This window comes from Rhineura floridana, chromosome 8 (assembly GCF_030035675.1).
Source record: "Rhineura floridana isolate rRhiFlo1 chromosome 8, rRhiFlo1.hap2, whole genome shotgun sequence".
Classification (NCBI taxonomy): Eukaryota; Metazoa; Chordata; class Lepidosauria; order Squamata; family Rhineuridae; genus Rhineura; species Rhineura floridana.
Window position 1 is genome coordinate 26,447,386 of NC_084487.1, and position 19,910 is coordinate 26,467,295.

The following is a 19,910-nucleotide window of genomic DNA, read 5'->3' on the forward strand; positions in this document are numbered from 1 at the left end:
TCATCTATCTCTTCTTTAACTTTTGTATATTGAGTATTCTGGTTTGGTTATGCTGCATGTGGAGGGGTGCAGAATGCGACCTTCTGTAGGTAATTTCTAGTAGATGGGAAAGGGTTTGTGACTCCCAATTGTTTAAAAACAGCAACAATAAAATTAACTTTCCTACCTAAATTAGGCTGCTGAAATGAAGAAAGTTAACCAAGGTCACATCTGCACCATACATTTAAAGCACATTTAAAGCACATTGCTTCCCCCAAAGAACCCTGGGAGCTGTTGGCTGGTAAGAATGCCAGGAATTATAGTTTTGAAAAGGGTAAGCTACAGTTCCCAGAATTCTTTGGGGGGAAAGTCATATGCTTTAAATGTGTGTTAAATTTGCTTTAAATGAATAGTGACCCAAGACTAGACTTTTGGGTGAAATGACTGTGAACTTAGTTACCCCCTCCCAAAACGTCATCTCAAGCCCACGAAGTTCTAAAATCATGTTTGTGGGGGCAGTCATGTGTTTGGAATCCTTCGGAGAGAGGGGCAATTTGAAGCAGACAAGAGGTGGATAGGAAAAGGATTTCACTTACTTACTGCTCCTTTGCTGTCAATAGCCCCCCCTGCACCCCGTTGAAGTGGTTTTTCTAAAAACAAAAATGGTGATGGAGCTCTAATATGTTCATTTGTGTTAGTTATTTAGCATCTGTTAATCCAGCCCATATAAGTGTCACTTTTAAAAAAGGCTTTTACAAATGAATTTGTTTCAGCAGTTCCTCTCTCTCTCTCTCTCTCTCTCTCTCTGTCTGCCCCTCTCCCCACAGGTGCCTTCTTCATCCCATATCTCATCTTCCTCTTTGCCTGTGGGATTCCAGTATTCCTGTTGGAGACAGCCCTTGGGCAATACACCAGTCAGGGTGGGATCACTGCCTGGAGAAAGATCTGCCCTATCTTTGAAGGCAAGTTGGTAGTACATGGAAGGTCCTGGTAACTTTCCATCAAGCACTCAGTGTACTTTTTGATTTAATTCCCTCAGAGCTCCCCAGCTACAGGGCATGGCTCAGAGCCAGCTGCTGATGTACCTGTTTGGAATGGCCGTCTAAGTGCAAAGGGGTGAGTCATTCTGAAGTGTAGATATTGGGGGCAGGGCTAGTACTCCACACAGATGGAGTACTCCATCAAAAGATGGAGACAAAGGCCACACTCACACAATACATTTATCCCACTATTATTCCACTTTAGACTGTCATGGCTTCCCCCAAAGAATCCTGGGAAAGGTAGTTTGTGAAGGGTGCTGTGACTTGTTAGGAGATCCCTATTCCTCACAGAACTACAGTTCCCAGAGTGGTTTAACAGTCAGTTCCTCTTCCCAGAGAACTCTGAAAATTGTATACTGCAGATGGGTCCTCCCTCTCTTGTGATATGGTGGGCCTGAAGATGATGTTATGGGGAAGGTGCCCAGAATTCGTAGCTTACAGGGCATATTCGGCACCTAGAAAAATATGATTGTTCAAATAATGACAAAATATGAACATTTGGAAAAATTTCTATGCATAATTTATTTCTCTATCAGCAGAAGAACGGTAGCTGACTACTTAAATAGCATTGTTAAATTGGCTTAATTTCAGCAGTGTCTGAAGAGCCCTGAGATTGTCAGTGGGGAGAAGTACTCCAGAAATACCTGTGTGAATATAAACTGCCTCCTTGCCATGTATAATGCAGCTGATGCTACCTAAAGATATCAACCGACTCTTCAATATATATGTGTGGGATCTAGCAACACAATTGTGTGTATGTGTATATAGGGTGGGGGGAGGTGTGACTTCAAAGCCCTCACTTCATAGGTGTCTCTGGGAAGACTGTGGACCTGGGGAGGGAAGCCTGGGAGGCCTTGAAGGTGCAGATGAGGTCAGCTGTGAGCTGGCTTAGTTGATGTCTTCAAAAGCCCTCCCTCCTCAGGGGCCAAGTGGCCCAGTTCTGGGTAGCTCCCTTATCTGAGTTAGAGAGCTGCTGAAGGTGAACCCACTTTTCACACCTCTCGAAACAATGCGTGGACCAAAACGCAGCTGTCCTTCCAAATTCACAGTTCTCCAGTGGAAGTATGCATACAAATGCAAATATCAGTGAAAAGGAAATACAAAAAAATGCATCATGTTTGGGCAAATGAGTTGCAAAAATGTGCATATTAGACAAATTGCAATCACCAAATGTATATTAAGAGAAATGCACATTAAAATGATGATACACTTTTATTGGAATTTTTTAAATGCATACTGATGTGGCAATGTGGTGAACTGAACTTAAGATTGGAAGATGAGAAACTGAGAGGAGCTGGAATTGACAGATCTCTCCATTGCAGCCAACCCAATGGGGGCCTTCAAAGCCCTTCTTCTTGCTGCCCAGAGCAGGAATTCTCCTTGTACTCCTTCCCCCTTATCCCTCTGCTTGAGCACATGCTCCTGTTGTTGCTACTGCTGGTGGTTGTTGTATTTCTGCAAACGTCCGGGTTTCTCCCTAAGTCTGGTGACCTGTGCAGCAGGATAAGTATCGACACTCAAAGGAGCTACATAGAATTATTCCCCAAAATGCTGAAGCTCAGTTTAGTTGTTTTGGCCATGCCATGTCCATAGGAGGGAGGCCTTTGTGCAAATAGAAACTTGTGTTTTTGTTCATTGTATCTTCCTCACTCTTTCTTCGCAGGCTCAGAGCAACTTACACAAACATGGTTCCACGGGAAGTCTCTTATCCACAGGGTTTACAAGACCGATCCTACTTAGCTTTAGCAGTAGAATGCCATCATGTGTCTTTAGACCAAGGATTGGGAACCAGAGGCTCTCTAGGTGTGTTGGACTCCAACTTCCATCAGTTCCAGTGAGCATGGCCAATGATGTAGGAGATGTAGAGGATGGGAGTTTTGTGGCACCTACCCTTTGGAATCCCCTCCCATTAAATACTAAAGAGGCTCTCTCTTTTTGGAGCCTACTCAAGACCTTCCTCTTCCAACGAGCATTTTAGCAGATACCTTTATCCCAGTCTACATCTGTATTGGAATGGTGTTTAAGATTTTTTAAATATGTTTTTAGTGTTTTATCATTTGTTATTTGGCACCCTGGACTCCTTTTGGGAGGAAGGGCAGAATATCATCATCATCATCATCATCACCAACAATTTCAGCAACATCCGGACAGCCACAGATCCTCCATCTATGCTTCAGACCATTCTCTGAACTTTGTTTGGTCCTATAAATAACTGGACCTAGGCATTTTCCAATGAAAACTCTTTTTCAATCCCTTCTTGATAGGAACTTATGGCCCCTCTGTGTCCGTTTTTAACTTTCACCTTTCTCTCTCTCCCCCCTCCCCCCCAGGAATTGGATATGCTTCCCAAGTCATTGAATCCTATCTGAATATCTACTACATCATCATTTTGGCTTGGGCCCTGTTCTACCTGTTTAACTCCTTTGCTACTGTTCTCCCTTGGGCCAGTTGCAGTAATCCCTGGAACTCAGGTATGACTTTGACAAGATGCAATTTCATAAACAGCTTCTTGAAAAAAGTAGATCATCTTACTTTGCTTTATAGGGCCAGGCTCAATATTTTGGCACACAAAATGAAAAATTTAAGCTTTTTTCTTACCTCCTTGCTAGTAAAAATATAATAATAACCAACTGACAATTTAAGACAGCGACGAATCTTGTGGCACCTTAAAGACCGAACAAATTTATACTTTCCTAGACTACAATTCACTTCATCAGGTGCTTCAAATGTTATCCTGAGTTACAGATATATATACACTGAGGGAAAGGGATTGTAAACAGTGAGGTCAGAGGGAAATGAAATGCAGAAAAGTAAATTCAAAGGTACAGAGAGGTAGTTCACAAAACAGTAGTTGATAATACAAACATCTTGCCATTGGTAGGCCAATTAAATGTTACACACACAATGCACTAAAAATCCTTTGTCTTGATTTAGTGTATTGAAGTTCGGTGGTTTTACATTGCAGTCTCCTGTTGAATTGTCTTTGCTACAGGTTGGCCACTCACAGGTCATTTACCTGGTGGTTGAATTGATCCCCCCCACCCCCGGCTTTTAAATCTTGCCAGTTCTGATGTCAGATTTTGTGTCCATTTATTCTTTTGCATAGAGACTGGCAAAAGTTTGACCTGTGTAGAATGCAGAAGGGCATTGCTGGCCAGTGAGGGCTTAGATCCAGAGCTTGGAAAAGTTACTTTTTTGAACTACAACTCCCACCAGCCCAATCCACTGGCCATGCTGGCTGGGGCTGATGGGAGTTGTAGTTCAAAAAAGTAACTTTTCCAAGCTCTGCTTAGATCACATTGAAAGATGAGCAGTGAATGAACCCTGGATGTTGTGGATGACAGTATAAGGACAAGTGAAAGGCACTCCCACATCTACTGGCTGAGAATCTCTCCATCACTCTGCCTAATGTTAGGGCTGGCTCTGGATGGTAGTCGAGTGAGAGCTTGTAAGCTCCTCTGTGTCTTTGAGGAGATTGATCCTGCCAGTTTTTCTCACCCAAGTCCAACCAATATTTTAGAGACGTGGGGTGTAGGTTTTTCCAGAAAGGAAATACACTGTCTTTCTACTTCTGAAGAAAAATCCTTGTGTGAAGAATGTCCCTAAGGGTATGCCCATTGTAATCTCATGAGTGCAACTCCCAGAAGTGGTTTTTGTTTTGTGTTGGACAGGTAACACTTTCCCATTCAGTCAGACTTCTTGTCATCTGTTCTGTTCCCTGTAATGAAGTCTAGTTCTTTCTCTTTGAGCCTTTGTGTGCCTGACTGATTCCTGGCTGTAGGGGCAACCTTTCTGAGAGCCAACCGCAACCCCCTGAACTCATGACTGAGTGGATAAGAAGGTTGTACCGTTGCCCTCTCTGCATAGCAATAAGCCCCACACAGCCCCTGCCTCCCTCTCGCTTTCAGGTTGCTGAAGAGACCAGAGTTCCATGCAGTGGAACTGTGAACTGCACCTTTGTATAGTCAGCCTTTGGTTTATTTCATGTTATTCAGACTTCACGGGCCCCTGGAGAAGCGAGGCCACTTCTCAGAGGTTCTGCCTGACCTCTGAATGCCTCTTGTCTTCTGTTATAGTCTGTTAAGTGGACACATTTTTGCTTCTTTCTCCACAGGCTGGAACGCGCGTATCAGTGTTGTAACTTTCCATATCTTGTACTTATGCCAGGCATTTAATTTTTAAAAATTCATCTTGAGTCTCTGTTTCCTCTCCCATTCTGCAGGCAGCCTTTTCTTCACACTTTCCAAATACGGCAGTTTTAATTTTAGACTATGGTCTTTGGGGGGTGGGAGGTGGGGTGTTGAGGGGCATCTCATTAAAGTGGTTCCCACACTTATTTTTGACTATATTTTATTGCTTCTTTTCATCCTTATATATTGTATTTTATTGCATTCCGTAGAAATCAAATTGTAGCACAATAAAATACAACATTAAAAATAAAAGAAGCAATAAAAAAACAATTAAAAATCAATGTGATTATTTAACGTGATGGATGTGCCATCTCCCATCTTCAACTGCAGATCTTTAGATACACCACAGACTACCGGAATGAAGCTTGCAGACCTCCCCTACTTTGGGTGGTCATGGGTAAAACTTCACTCATTTTAAAATGTGGTAAAACCAGCCCTGCTGTGCACGGGGTCCTTCCTGCTTATTATGCTACCTCCATTGTGGGAGGCAGGATGCCTCTGAATACTGGAATAGTTGATGGGAATCACAAGTGGGGAGAGTGCTGTTGGGGTCAGGCCCTGCTCACAGGCTTCCCATGGGCATCTGGTTGGCCATGGTGAGAACAGGCTGTTGGGCTAGATGGGCCATTGGCCTGATCGAGCAGGACTCCTTCTTTTGTTCTTATGTTGCCCTGGGCTCCTTTGGGAAGAGGAACAGAATATAAATGCAATAAAGTAATAAATAACTAAAACTGAATAAATAAGAATGTCCCCATATGCATCACCAAAAAAGAGGACACATATTTGCATAAGATCTGAAGATTTACATGCATAGAAGCATATTTAGAAATTATTGTGATACCTTAAATAGGAATATAGTACATCTCACTATAATGGGAAAGAATGTGTGACCAGGTGACTTGTGCACCTTCTGTCCAGGTGCTAACTGATGATGTGCAACTCCAGGCCCCCAACTGCTTTCCATGTGGGTCTTTAGCTTTACATCTTTAGGCTGGGCAGCCCTTCAAACGGACGACTCCTTCAAATAGAGGACTGCCCTTTGCAGTGGTGGCTGGTGGCTGCATGTCACTGGGGCAGTGGAATCTACTCTGGGTTTTCGTTTGAACTTTCAAGGATCCAGAGCGGATTGCACTGCCCCACTGACATGCAGCCACCAGCCACCACTGACCCTTTGTAAAGTAGGACACTTAGCCATCCTGTGCATGGGGCACCCTTGACATCAAGAAGGGCTCAACCCTGCCATTCCAAACCACATCCATGCACAAGGATGTTTTCTGGATGATTTTCTTTCCTCCAAGATTTTTTTTTATTCCCTCATGCTTAACATTTTATAATCCCTGCTCCTTCTCTTGCTTTCTCCCTTTTGGCCTTTTGTTACTGTTTTATATAATCTCAGCTTCTGTAACTACCACTCCTAGATGCTTCTGTGACTTACCTCCATCTCTAGGAATTTCACTGTTAAACTGCCTCTTGCGTATGAGAGGGCGGACTTGGATGACTGCAAAGCAATGACAGAGGGTAAATGTGGGGGGGGGAGAGGAGGAGGGAGAAAGGGGGCTTGGGAGCGCTGCCCTAAATTACTGCAGCATACATTATTTAATAATAACCTGCATTCCACAAACATCTGGATTCCATATAAATCAGCAGCTGCCACTTCCTTCTGGAACTCAGAGCCAGTGAAAGGCGGGACAAATGTTCTTGGAGCACCGCAGACTCCCACCCAGTCACTCCCTTCCTTCTTTTGCAGAGCACTGTGTGGACTTTCTGAACATCTCTAGTCAGGACATCAGGACTGAGCGAACTAATGCCACTTCTCCAGTCGTTGAGTTCTGGGAGTATGTATTCTGATTTTTCAGATTCCTTTCTTTCCCCAGAATTTATAGTCAGAGCTGTTCGAATGTGGCCACTGTAATGTTCAAACGAAAGGAATGGACCAGACATATGGGACCCCATTGGGTTGATCCACAGCATTGTCAGAGTGGTCAGGTGCACTAAAAAAAAAAAAATTAAAAAAATCAAGAGTTGGATAGTGATGTGAACATTCATACATCCCACATCTCAGGCTTTTTTACTCTTGGAAGTTAAAAGTCTAAATTTCCACCCTCCCCAGTTGACTGCCTCCTCTATTCTCCCCCCCCCAATCATCCTTCTTTACCACCCCCTTCATCTTTGCAGTCCAGGCTGACTCCCTGCCCACAACCAAGAGATTGGAGTAGGTGAGGTTGTCCAAGGTTTGCCACCCTTAAATTTCCCACCTTCAGCTTGCTTCATAATTGAGGCACCCCCACCCCCAATTCATGTTTGGAAATGGAAGCATCAAAGTTCACAGATTACATCACCCTTCCCCAAACTGGTTTCCTCCAGATGTTTTGGACTACAGCCCCCATGAACCCTAATCGTTGGCCAGGCTGGTTAGGACACAGGAAACCCCCTTACACCAAGTCAGACCATTGGTCCATCTAGCACAGTCTTGTCTGCACTTCTCTGCAGCAGTTCTCCAGGTTTCAGGCATGTGTCTTTTCCCAGCCTTACCTGGACATGCTGAGGATTGAACCCGCTTGTCCCTCTCTCTACCACTGAGTCTCACTCCCTTCCTTTTACATACACGCCCCCCCCCAGGGCAGACACACCTATAGCTAGTGGAAGGGGCAGTTGCTGGATGAATGGAACTCCCTTGAGTATGACAACCAATCAAAGGGCTCTGATTAATTCTGAATGAGTGAAAAAAATAGTGCTTTGTGGTAGTGCAAGGATTTCAGCTTGCGCAAATGAACTTCCCCTCCCTCTTTTCTTGCTGTACACCACCACACTCTCCCCAAATCTGTTCCAGAGGGTTGGAGGAACCCCTAGAACAGATTTAGGGTGTGTGTGGGGAGAGATCAGGGAGGGGAAGTTCCCTTACGCAGCCAAAAATCCTTGTGTTAGCAGAAACCCTTTGGATTGTATTCAACTAAGTCCTGCTCAGAGTATACCAATTGAAATTGATGAACCTAGTCATGTCTATTAATTTCAATGGGTCTACTCTGAGTAGAGCTAGCATGGGCTACTGCCCATAAGGTTGTGTTCCATGTTAGTCCTACTTAGAGTAGACTTATTGAAGTTAATAGACATAACTAGGTTCATTAATTTCATTGGGTCTACTTTGAATGTAACTGAGTACAACTCATAACATAAAAAAGGAGGACATACCATGCAATGTGATGAGATGGGAGGGTGATTTTGTGGGGGGGGGAATGACCATTGCTCAATATAATAAGATAAATTAAAACTGAGTCCAGAGGACAAAAAGGAAAAACATGACGGAAGGTCATTTAGCACTGGCATGATAGAAGGGCCATAGCTCAGTGGTAGACCATCTGCCTTGCATGCAGAAAGTCGCAGGTTCAATCCCCAGTGTCATCTGCAGGTAGGGCTGGGAGAGACTCCTCCCCTTAAATATTAGGCAGGCGCCATATCTGTTATCTTTTCGGTGCCTTTTGAAGGCTTTCCTCTTTCAACAAGCCTTTTAAGTTGAGACCTATCCCAGTCTGTGTCTGCGTTGGAATTGCTTTTTAATATGGTTTTTTAAACCCTTTTTTTAAACAATACATTTTTAACCCTTTTTTAAAGATATCTTTAAAGCTTTCTTTTAAAAAAAATGTTTTTAAGGTTGTTTTGTTTAAATGTATTTTAAGGTCTGTTTTTATGATGTTTTAAAGTGTTTTTAGTGCTTTTGTTTGCGGCCATGGGCTCCTGCTGGGAGGAAGGGCGGGATATAAATCAAATAATAAATAAATAAACCCTGGAAAGCCGCTGCCTGACAGTGTAGACCAGCCTTTCCCAACCATGAAAATAATCACCTGGGATGGGCTGACAGGGAAGGTCAGGCTGGGACATCATCCTATACTCCTTTCTTTTCATCTGTGCTGGCAGGAGGCGAGCCTTGGGAATGACGGACGGGATACATAATCTGGGCACCGTGCGGTGGGAACTGGCTCTCTGCCTCTTGCTCGCCTGGATCATCTGCTACTTCTGCATCTGGAAAGGAGTGAAGTCCACCGGCAAAGTAGGAGCAACCCTGTGCTTTGCTCATTCTTAAAATGTATCGATCTGTCCTGTCAGCCTCTCTGTCAGAGAAGGAGCAGAAAGGAAGGAGGAGAGGATCTTCCAGTCAAATTGGGACACATGGATTTCAGGAACTGGTATCATTGCTTACCAGATGTTGTGATATTATGGCAGTGTGCATAATTCACCACGCTTACTTTGCATCACACTCACGTTGGAAGCAGGGAAATGTGCAGTATCGTGTCACCTAGGGATGCAGGAGTATTTCATTTGGTCTGCATTTTTTCAGCGAACTGACCTAATTCACACTTCCTGGACTAATACATGGATTGAAACACAGTCATCCTTTTGGACTGCGCACTTCTCATAATTTAGTGATGCTGTTCTCAGCCCAGAAAACGCATATGAAATGCATATTTTAAGGGAAAACAACAAAAAGCCTTCCTACTGCTTCAAGTGGCAGCTTGGCTGTTCTAGCTATATTCCTGGGAACACTCCTGGGAACAACACACACCACTGTTCCAAGGATATGCTGTCTTGGGAACATAGCTGGGCACCTCCTTGAAATGGTGGCTAGACATTTTCTATTTTTAAGGGGGGGAAAGCACCTTTGCCTCATCCCTTGTATTTAAAGTAAAAGTAAAATTCTTGCAATTAATTTGCACCCCCAACTGAGTCAGTCCCTGCCCCATTGTACAAAAACAAAATAAAATAAATTGCTGCACTGAATACTTTGGCCCAGCACCGATACAAGCCAATTGCCATGCTCGCACATTACATGAAGCCAAACTGTGGTTCAGTGTGAATGCGTTGGCTCCAGAAGAGGAGACGGCAGCTGTTTTGCTCTTCCTTGGTCGTTCTGCTGCTGTGCTGAGCTAAGCCATAGCTTGGCCTAGTATGTTGTCTGAACTCAGGCTTGTAGTTCGTTCTCTCCAGGCTAACCATGAGCTCTAACTAGGGTTTGTCCTATGGTTTACAGCTCATGGTTTGTTCAGGAGAGTTAAACCATGAGTCTGGGATTATGAGAACTCTTGACAGAAAAAAGTCCCAAAAGGGCTCTGGGGTTTTCTCTCTCTCTTTTTACACTTTGAACTCTCAATTCTCTCTGACTGTTTTGTGTATCGCCATGAAAATTTAGAGGGTTGTTAAGCAAGTGGTTCTGAGTTCAGGACTATATGTTTTGTAAGGTTTTGTTTTGAAATGAGCTGATGGGAAGCATCAGAATGGCATGGGGGTATTTTCAATTTAACATTGTGGAATGCGAAAAATCCATGCCGACTATAGTATACAGCAACTCTTATGGCTGTATAATAACTAAACTCCACTCCAAATTTCTACAAATTTGTTCTGCAGATGCTTTCGTTCTCTAACCCTGGTCACAGTCCTACGTTCTGGTGGACTTTGTGTCCATATCTGTGTTTTGCTTGCTTTGCAGGTGGTTTACTTCACTGCCACATTCCCTTATCTGATGTTAATTATTCTACTAATTCGAGGAGTCACTCTACCTGGTGCAACAGAAGGGATTCTGTTCTACTTGAGGCCAGATATTTCAAGACTGGCAGATCCCCAGGTGAGCTTATATGGCTAGTTCTGATCTGATGCAGTTGATTATGGTGGATAGATTTCATAAGACTGGATCTTTCTCCTACCAAATGTTGAAGGACCAAAGTGGCTAACATAATAACACATAATAGCATGGCCAAATTAAACCAATTGAATAAAATTTGCATGCCAACATAAAGTACTGCATATTATAAAGGCTGGGTGCATCTGTTGATTTCATTTTCTCATTCTTCCAATCTGAAGTTCACATTTCCACATTAGTTCGTGATTCTTTTAAGTGTGAATTTCTCCAAGTATACACATTTTTGTATGTAGATTTGCCTAATACAAGCATCTTTGCAAAGCAGGTTTCCCTATTGAATCATAGCAGTTTTCTATAGCGGTATGACAATGCAACCAATGACCTAGGGAGATGTTGGGCTGGCCAATACTGGAGGCATTAAAGAGGCAGCTGGACAGCCATTTATTGGGTATGCTTTGACTTGGATTACTGCATTGAGTAGGGGATTGGACTTGATGGACTTATAGACCCCTTCCAACTCTACTATTCTATGATTCTAATGCATTTTTGTGTGTTATTTTTTAGTAATATATACATTTTTATGCACACTTTATCTTTATAAATGTATTTCTGTACACATTATTTGGCTGGAGAACTGCACTGCAAAATTCAGAGAAGTGCGACTTTTGAAGGAAGGCTATGTTTTGTTTTGTGTACTGTTTTGGAAAGCACAAATTAGGTGGGTGCAAACTGAATCAAACTTCTCCCTCATCCCTTCACATTACTAGCACTATTATAAGCTCTTGAAAATGCCAAGGCTTGGACTTTGGTAATTCTCCAATGAAAAATAATTTTAACTATTATTTCCTAATTAATAAAATTATTTATTTATTTGTTATTTATTTATTTATTGGATATATATCCTGCCCTTTCTCCCAGTAGGAGCTTTCCTTCATCCATATAGATACCAGGCTGGGGTACAAACAACAACAACAACAGCAAAATAATAATAATAATAATAATAATAATAATAATAATAATATAGCTAACACATCATTACAGTGGGAGGGACCGCTCCTTATTGTCTGTCTCTTTCTGACACCCCCTTCTTTCCTGCCTCTTCCTTGCGCACCCAGAAGGCTGCTAGGGGAGGGACAGATCTTACCAGATTTCTGAACTGACCACTTAGAAGCTTTTTAAAATTAGGCCAAGGGCTGTGCATGGCCCTAGGGCCACCGGTTGCCCACCCCTGCTATAGGAGAACAGGCAGAGAAGAGAGATAGATGAGCCAGGTAGAAAAATGGTGGGTTTTCCTCTCCATGGTCTATCATTATCATCACTATCTATTATTATTTATTTACATCCTGCTGTTCTGCTCATAGAACTCCCAGAGTGGCTTACATAGAAAAGAAAAGTAAGATACAATCAAACACAATTGAAGTCACCGTTACAGTGTGTGTGTGTGTTCATGCAGCTGTCATTCTAAAAATCAGTTTAGAATGGAGCGCTAAGCGATAAAAAACAATTTCTGTTTCTGCCTAAAGTAAAGGGGAACCCAATGAATCTCCACCCAAAGGGTATTCTGGAACTACAGTACCACCACTAAGAAGGCCCTGTCTCATGTGCTCACCCACCTAACAGCCTGAAATAATGTCACAGAGATGAGGGGCTCTAAGATAGATCTTAAAAGAGGGGTGGGAAACCTTTCTAAGTCTGAGGGCCACATTCCCCCATGGGCTACCTTCCAAGGACCACATGCCAATGGTGGGTGGGGCCACAGGCAAAAATTGGGTGGAGCAACTTTTGCAACTCTTTCATTTGTATAGTAGGCTACAATTCTAACCATGCAATAGTCAGAGGTGTCCACGTGCACATCTCTCCATCCAAGGAAGCAGGAAGTCATATTACAATTCAAGAATACATTACAGCCAGGCAAAACCACTTGAGGAGAGTGAAGAGCACAGCTAGTGAGCACTATTCCTGGGGAGAGGCCTGTAAGCCGGGCAGAGAAGCCTGGAGGGCCACATTCAGCCTCTAAGCCTAAGGTTCCTCCCCCATCTAAAAGCATAGAGAAGTCCACATGGGAGTAGTAGAGAAAAGAGAGCTGAGAGACAGGGAACTCTGACTTGGAATAACTATCTACAATTTTATTTCAGGATATGGCATTTCTCAAAATGCATCCGAGATTAAGGTTGTTAGATGCTGGACAAAGACTATCCAGGGCACTCAGGGCAACCTTGTTCCCTTTACAGCAGTTCCTAGCATTCCACCTTAAAGGCAACAGCCCTTTCTAAAGGGCAGCAGGAGTCCATTGTAGCATGAGGATTGCTATTTGACAGAATATTTTCAAATATGGCTATGTTAAGTCATTGCCACTTAAGGCACAGCAAATACAGCCACTTCAGCTAAATATTCAGTACCTTCACCGAGCCCTAAGTGAAAACGATTAAGAAAGAGAAAGATGATGTCTCTTCTAATTTACTCGGATCTGGCTTGAGTTTCTCATGGATAACGTCAGAATTTCCCCAGAGAGACCAGAGTTCCTAGCAAAAGAAACCCGGTGGGAAAAAATTGCATAGTTATCGTATCAGTTGTGTGCAATCAGGAATATGTGAAGCATCAGAACTATTTCAGTGTTTTTTGTAACTCCACAATCATGAGTAGGGTGGTCAGGTGTCCTACTTTACAGAGCTGTTTGAAGGAGGCCTCTAGCTGAAGGGCTGTTAGGTCCAAGTCTGGTTTAAAGATAAGAAGGGAGCACATCAGAGGCCTTGAAGTTGCCCATCAACAGTTGGCACTTGGATAGCAGACTGAACAGGCACACAGGTCACTTGGTCACAGTCTTTCCACTATAGGGAGATGTAATGGATTACTATTTAACTGATAATAATTATTTCCAAATTTGTACCTGTATGTGCAGAGTTTCTCCCACTGTGTGCCCAGGCACCTATGGTCCCATGGGTGCAAAAGCACAGCAGTTGACACAGATGATTTGTGAGTGGCATCTTAAATGATGCAGTTTCTATCAGGCCATGGCTATTTGAGGATCAGACAAATTCATGGAAGATAAGGCTGTCAATGGCTACTAGCCATAGTTGCTATGTTCTACCTCCACTGCCAGAGGCAGTATGCGTCTGAATGCCAGTTGCTGGCAATCACAAGTAGGGAGAGTGCTGTTATACTCAGGTCCTGCTTCCGGGCTTTCCATAGGCATCCGGTTGGCCACTGTGAGAACTGGGTGCTGGTCTAGAAAGTCCATTAGTTCTAGCAGGGCTCTTCTTATGTTTGCTTCTTGAATTTAGAAATTATTTTCCTTTTCTTTCATTGTTTATTTTGTTTGTTTTTGTTTTTAAAATTCATATCCTGCCTCTCTTCCCAAAGGAAGCCCAGCATAGCAAACAGATGATAAAGCACTAAAAACATCTTGCAAACAAAACATCTGAAAAACATCTTAAAGCCTATTTTCTTTCTCCTAGGTATGGATGGATGCAGGCACTCAGATCTTCTTTTCTTATGCCATCTGCCAGGGATGCCTGACAGCCCTGGGCAGCTACAACAAGTACAACAACAATTGCTACAGGTAGGAAGAGCTGGATTTCCTCCCTGTCACTTTGTATTGAACTCTTTGGATATCATTGCCTCAGTATATCCCTCAGCTGCAGCTGTGTTCCCATGCCTAAGAATGAACAGACTCCCTTGGGATTGTGCAGAAAGCAAGTCCAAAATTCATAGGCCAGTAGCTTAAATTCTCTGACTGGACTATTATATAGACTTTTTTGTCCCACCAGAGTTTTGGACATTGATCTTCCTGTCGTCATGATGGTTCATTTTGAGTTGTACAGATCACTTTATCCCCCACTCCCAATATACCCATCATGATTTATCCAAGGACTTGCTTGTTCTCAGTGAGACCTGTGTACTACTTGTGGAGTGCCCTCTCCATAGAAGTCCAGTTGGTGCCAAAACTTTTATCTTTTCAATGCCAATTAAACACATACCTTTTTGTCCTGGCATTTTCAGTGAATTAGTGTATTGTTTAGTTGGTGGTAGGTAGCTCGGTTATTTTAGCTGCTCTTAATTTTTAATTATAAATTATTATTCTGTCTTATATGATTTTATGTGTTCTGTATTTTGTACTGTGCTCTGGGATCTACTGAGATGAAGGGCAAGATATAAATGTTCTGAATAAGTAAATTAAAAAACTACTGGCCTTGCTTAATGTTGCAAAGTCATTTAGCTAAGATATAATTTAATGGTTGTTCTGGACTGATGGCCTGTGTATACACACACACACACACACACACACACGACTGTGCACACACAGAGAGATAAATATATGGCATATATTTGGTCATAGCATTGACCTGTCTATCTCAACATTGTTGTCTATGACTAGACTAGACAAATTGTTTGTTCTGCTAATGAGCATAATAATAATAATAATAATAATAATAATAATAATAATAATAATAATAATAAATCTAGACTGACTCTGTTAAGGAAGCTGAGCATCAAGACATGTGCAAAGAACAGGAACAATTGTTAGTGGCACACCATGCTTTTTTATCTCTCGCATTTGCCCCAACAGGGATTGCTTTATGCTGTGCTTCCTGAATAGCGCCACCAGCTTTGTGGCTGGCTTTGCCATTTTCTCTGTGTTGGGCTTCATGGCACAAGAACAGGGTGTGCCCATCTCGGATGTAGCTGAATCAGGTCAGCATGTGGTGGTTGCAGCAAGGAGACTGGCAAAATATAAATTGTGGGATGGGGTCTTAGGAATGAGTATGCCCAACAGGAATCTGCTTTTTATTGAGTTTGGCCATTGGTCCATCCAGCTCAGTATTGTTAACACTGACAGGCCAAGGATGATGGGAGCTGTACTCCAGCTACATGTAGGGGGCCACAGGTTCTCCATCATTGCCTTGTAGAGGAAAGATGGAAAACCATTAATCATTTCTGCTAACAGTGATATTTTCTAAGAGTGGGTCCTTATGTAGCCAAAATGGCACCATCCATAAACAAGAAGGGGGTGTAGCAGCAGGCATGGGGGAACCCCCAAAGTTTGAAAAAGTATAAAAATGTCAGAAAAAAAACCTAAGGAGGGAAAGCCCCCCAAAACAGCTCAGTGAGGGCTGGGCATGCTTATTGGATGCAGAATGCTGATTTGACTGTTGTGTTGGGGGACAGAAAACTGTAGGAGGCATGGAATAATCGGGTGGCTGGAACTGTGAACTGAAGTCTTGCACATTGCAAAATTTTGTTGCAGGGCCCCACTTGTATATAAGAGTAGTGATCAGTTCTCCAAGGGTTACTTATGTGGCTAAAATGGCACAGTCCATGCACAAGGAGAAGGTATCAGCACCTTAAGTGATCCCCCCCCAAAAGAGGACTGAGCATGCTCAGTGTGCATGGAATGCTGACTAATTGCTGGGGTGTGTGTGGAATGGAGTGAATGGAATCCAGAACTCTGATTACTACACAGTGCAAGCTTTTGTTCTGGGTCCCACTACAACATTATGAGGGGATTTTTTTAAAAAAAAATGCCTAGAAAGGCCAGCAGAAAAATCTTAAATGGAGGTTGGAAAGCTAAAGAGCGTTAACTCCACCATGCATAGAAAGACACCTCTTGATAGGTGTAGGTGTAGACTTTACCTGTTGGGCTAGTGAAACCCCTGTTCGACTTGCTTTCATCTGATTGGTAGGTCCTGGCCTAGCATTCATCGCCTACCCAAAAGCTGTAACCTTGATGCCTGTGTCACAGCTCTGGTCCTGCTTGTTCTTCCTCATGCTGATCTTCTTGGGGCTGGACAGTCAAGTATGGAAAAAAATTAAAATCCTCTTTTCCTATGTTTGGGAGTGTATTATAGTACTTTATGGGGGGGGAGGGGAACTATAACATGTTACCTGAACAAGCAACTGCCTGAATAAACAATAAGCATTAATTAGTCATATAGGTTGGGGAAAAGATGTAGGAAGCTTTTACTTGCACCTCTATCAGATGTGCATTGCATCCACAGAGTTTTGCTAGCACAGATGCAAGCTCTCTTGTTGTTACATCCATTCTTCCACCTTTTTTTTGTTTTCCAACTAAAACGTGCCTTTTTCCAGGATGCTCGCACTGTTAAATATCAGGTGGGGGCGGGGGGAGAGAAGAAGTAGTAGCTGAATTGGCTAACTATGGATTTATTCACATATGCATTACAATGCATGGTGGCATGGATATGGATATGGATATGGATTTGGATGTGGATATAGATGTATGAACAGATGGCCCATCTAACCCAGTACTATCTGTTGTGACTGGTCTAGGCTTTCTAGGGTCTCACACAGTGGTGTGTTCTCAGCCTTTTAACTGGAGATGCCAGAAATTAACCCTGGGACCTTCTGCGTACAAAAATAAAGTTCTTCTGTCTTTGAGTGATGGTCTCTCTTCAGGGGCCAGGAAAGCCTTGGTTTTCAGCCCCTTTGGCTTGTGCCAAGGCAGTCACATGCACCTATTTTGAAGGATTCAGACCAGATCTCACTTTGGGGATGCCATTGCAAATGCTGGGGGAAGGTATGGGGCAGACTTGGTTTCCAGCACTGCACCTCAAGCTTGATCCTGCATGTGCTGGGATTGAATCCTGACAACGCTTGGCCCAGAAAGAAAGGAAGCTGGGGAGAGGAAGGACTGAGAAAAGGAAACTCTGGAACCCGCTTTTTCCTGATAGGATTTCTTCCATAGTTTGTCTGTGTCGAGAGCTTGGTGACGGCCATTGTTGACCTGTTTCCAGATGTCTTCCGCAAGAAAGGGCGCAGGGAGCTACTGATCCTGGGCATTGCAGTGATCTGCTACCTGATTGGCTTGCTGCTGGTCACGGAGGTGAGAAGTGGAGAGGAGTGGGAGGGGAAAAAGAGTTGATTGTGCAGGACATCCCCCCCCAGCAGCCAGTGTTATATGAGCTACTCTCCAGCACTCTAAGCCCCTACAAACAGTTATGAGAAGCTGCAACATGATTTGTATTTCCATATGTGCATGCATCCCTTTTCCCCAGGGACACATCCGTGTTTTCTGGCACCTGTCCCAAATAAACCAATATCCTTGTTTTCTTCCCGACTTTGCCCTCGGGATGCCTTTTAAACCAGGCGTGGAGAATCATTTTCACCCCAAAGATTGCATTTGCTCATGGGCAGTCTCCTGGAGGCCACACGTCAGTGGTAGGCAGGACTAGAGGCAAAAGTAGGCGGAGCAACAAATGCGATTCTTATCTTTGTACAGCAGGTCCAGCCCCACAAGATGATAGGCTTCTATACGCAAATGCCCATCTCTCCAACCAGGCCAGCCAGAGGCATCATCACAATCCCAGGCAAGCAAAAGCACTAGAGGAGGGTGTGGAGCAGAAGTGGCCAGGGGCATGACCTGAGGAGAGTCCCAAGGGCCAGACAGAGAGGCCTAGAGGGCCATGTTTGGCCCCCAGGCCTGAAGTGCCCCACTCCTGCTTTAAACCTTTTTGAGAGTTCAGCTCTTTTCCCTAAGTTCTAGAAGTCAGTTCTCCGAGGAGGTGGGAAATGGATGCATCGTAAGTCAGATGCGCGTGCATGTGAATGCATGCTCATGAGCACTCGGGCACCCCTGAGCGCAGAGGCTGACGTTTCACATGCTGCAGCTGACATGGCTCATTTTGAACCTTTAAATATGTTAACATAATACAGGACAATTGTGTGTGTTTTCTTTTGAATTGTGTGACAAGGACCTGATTTAAATTCAGAATGCTAAATTCAAAATATGCTGCATTCTGCTCCCTTCCTTTCTCCCTTCCCATAAGTAGGGGTGAGGGAGGAATTTGATCTGTTTTGCATTTAAAGCTGAATTTATCAAATTTGCACTTTCCGGAACAATATGGGAACTGAAACACAATCATTGTCACTTCTCTGAATTTTGCAACACAGTCTCCAAACAGTGTTTACAAAAATGCGAATATCAGAGGGAAATGTGCATAAAAATGAATATATGAGTGAAAATAGCATACAAAATGCATTATATTAGGAGAAAGTGCTTGCAAAATGTGTACATTCGTCAAAACTGCATACAAAAATGGGTTTATTAGGATAAATCTGCACTAAATTAATTTTCATGAGGATTTTTTTTTTTTTAAATTGCACATTGCTGCAGAACTGAATTGAAGATTGGAAAACCTTGGAGAGAAAAAAAATCTTGGAAAATCAATTTTGGAGAGAACCAAAATTGACATGTATTTCTATCCCTACCCATAAGCATTTGTGCAGATAGAAAACACACCTCTGTGTGTTTTGAGCTGTGAGATGAATATTTTTGATTAAATATGCTTAAAAGGGCAACGGTTAGGATCAGTTGAGCAACGCACGCTTTAAAAGCCAGTGTAGGGCAGGATGATTCAAAGTGTAGCAAACGGAGAAGAGCTTTTGGCAAGGTGTCATAAAGTGCGGGAAAGGGTCTCCAATCTTTTTTGGCCTGAGGAAATCTAGCAAACTGTCATGGGCACCAAAAAAATACTCATTTTACATCAGAAAAACTGGCAATGCTCAACCTCCCCTCCAGGAAAACCAGATAAAACACCTACATACATACCAAAACAAATAACGCATTTGTAAATGGAGTAAAAAGAAGTCATCCTCCCCAAAAAACAGGCAGCCCCCCAACCAAGCAACCAAAAAACCCTCACTTTTATAAAAAATAAAAATTGGGAGAGGCAGGGGGCTTAGTGGGTGCCAACAGGAGTGTCTGAGGGTGCCATGGTGTCTATAGGGGCTACACTGAAGACCTCAGAGGTAAGGGGCCTCTTACAAGAGTGTTCCTATTTTAATCTGTGAAGGGTGTGTGACTGTGGGACGTCAGGTCTGTTCACACATTGTGAGGATTCAAAGGCTGTGCATCAAGCTCCTGAAGGCAAAGAATGATCTGTCCTGGAGAATATCTTGGGATTCTTTGGGAAGAAGTACAGGATATGATGTTCATAATTAATTAATTTAATAAATAACCTACCATCTATATAGGGAAGCCAAGGCTGGCACCAAAGGTTGGCATGATCAGATCCTTGCTTGGCGGTCAGAGTCTGGCTGTGGGCCCAGTGGTAA

The 19,910-nt window shown here is 43.1% G+C and overlaps 1 protein-coding gene across 3 annotated transcripts in view; it reads left to right on the forward strand.

Annotated features, from left to right (window-relative positions):
- The window catches only part of LOC133390308 (sodium- and chloride-dependent betaine transporter-like), a 65,089-nt gene that overhangs the window by 16,089 nt on the left and 29,090 nt on the right, over nt 1-19,910 (forward strand). For all 3 annotated transcript variants that reach the window (XR_009764371.1, XR_009764372.1, XM_061638670.1), the window contains 9 exons: nt 807-941; nt 3,350-3,490; nt 6,957-7,044; nt 9,122-9,254; nt 10,689-10,823; nt 14,294-14,397; nt 15,406-15,530; nt 16,520-16,632; nt 17,542-17,679. Coding sequence is in view for 1 of the 3 variants with exons in the window: in XM_061638670.1 (XP_061494654.1) it covers nt 807-941; nt 3,350-3,490; nt 6,957-7,044; nt 9,122-9,254; nt 10,689-10,823; nt 14,294-14,397; nt 15,406-15,530; nt 16,520-16,632; nt 17,542-17,679 (1,112 nt within the window). In the remaining 2 variants the exon portion in view is untranslated. The remainder of the gene's footprint in view (nt 1-806; nt 942-3,349; nt 3,491-6,956; nt 7,045-9,121; nt 9,255-10,688; nt 10,824-14,293; nt 14,398-15,405; nt 15,531-16,519; nt 16,633-17,541; nt 17,680-19,910) is intronic.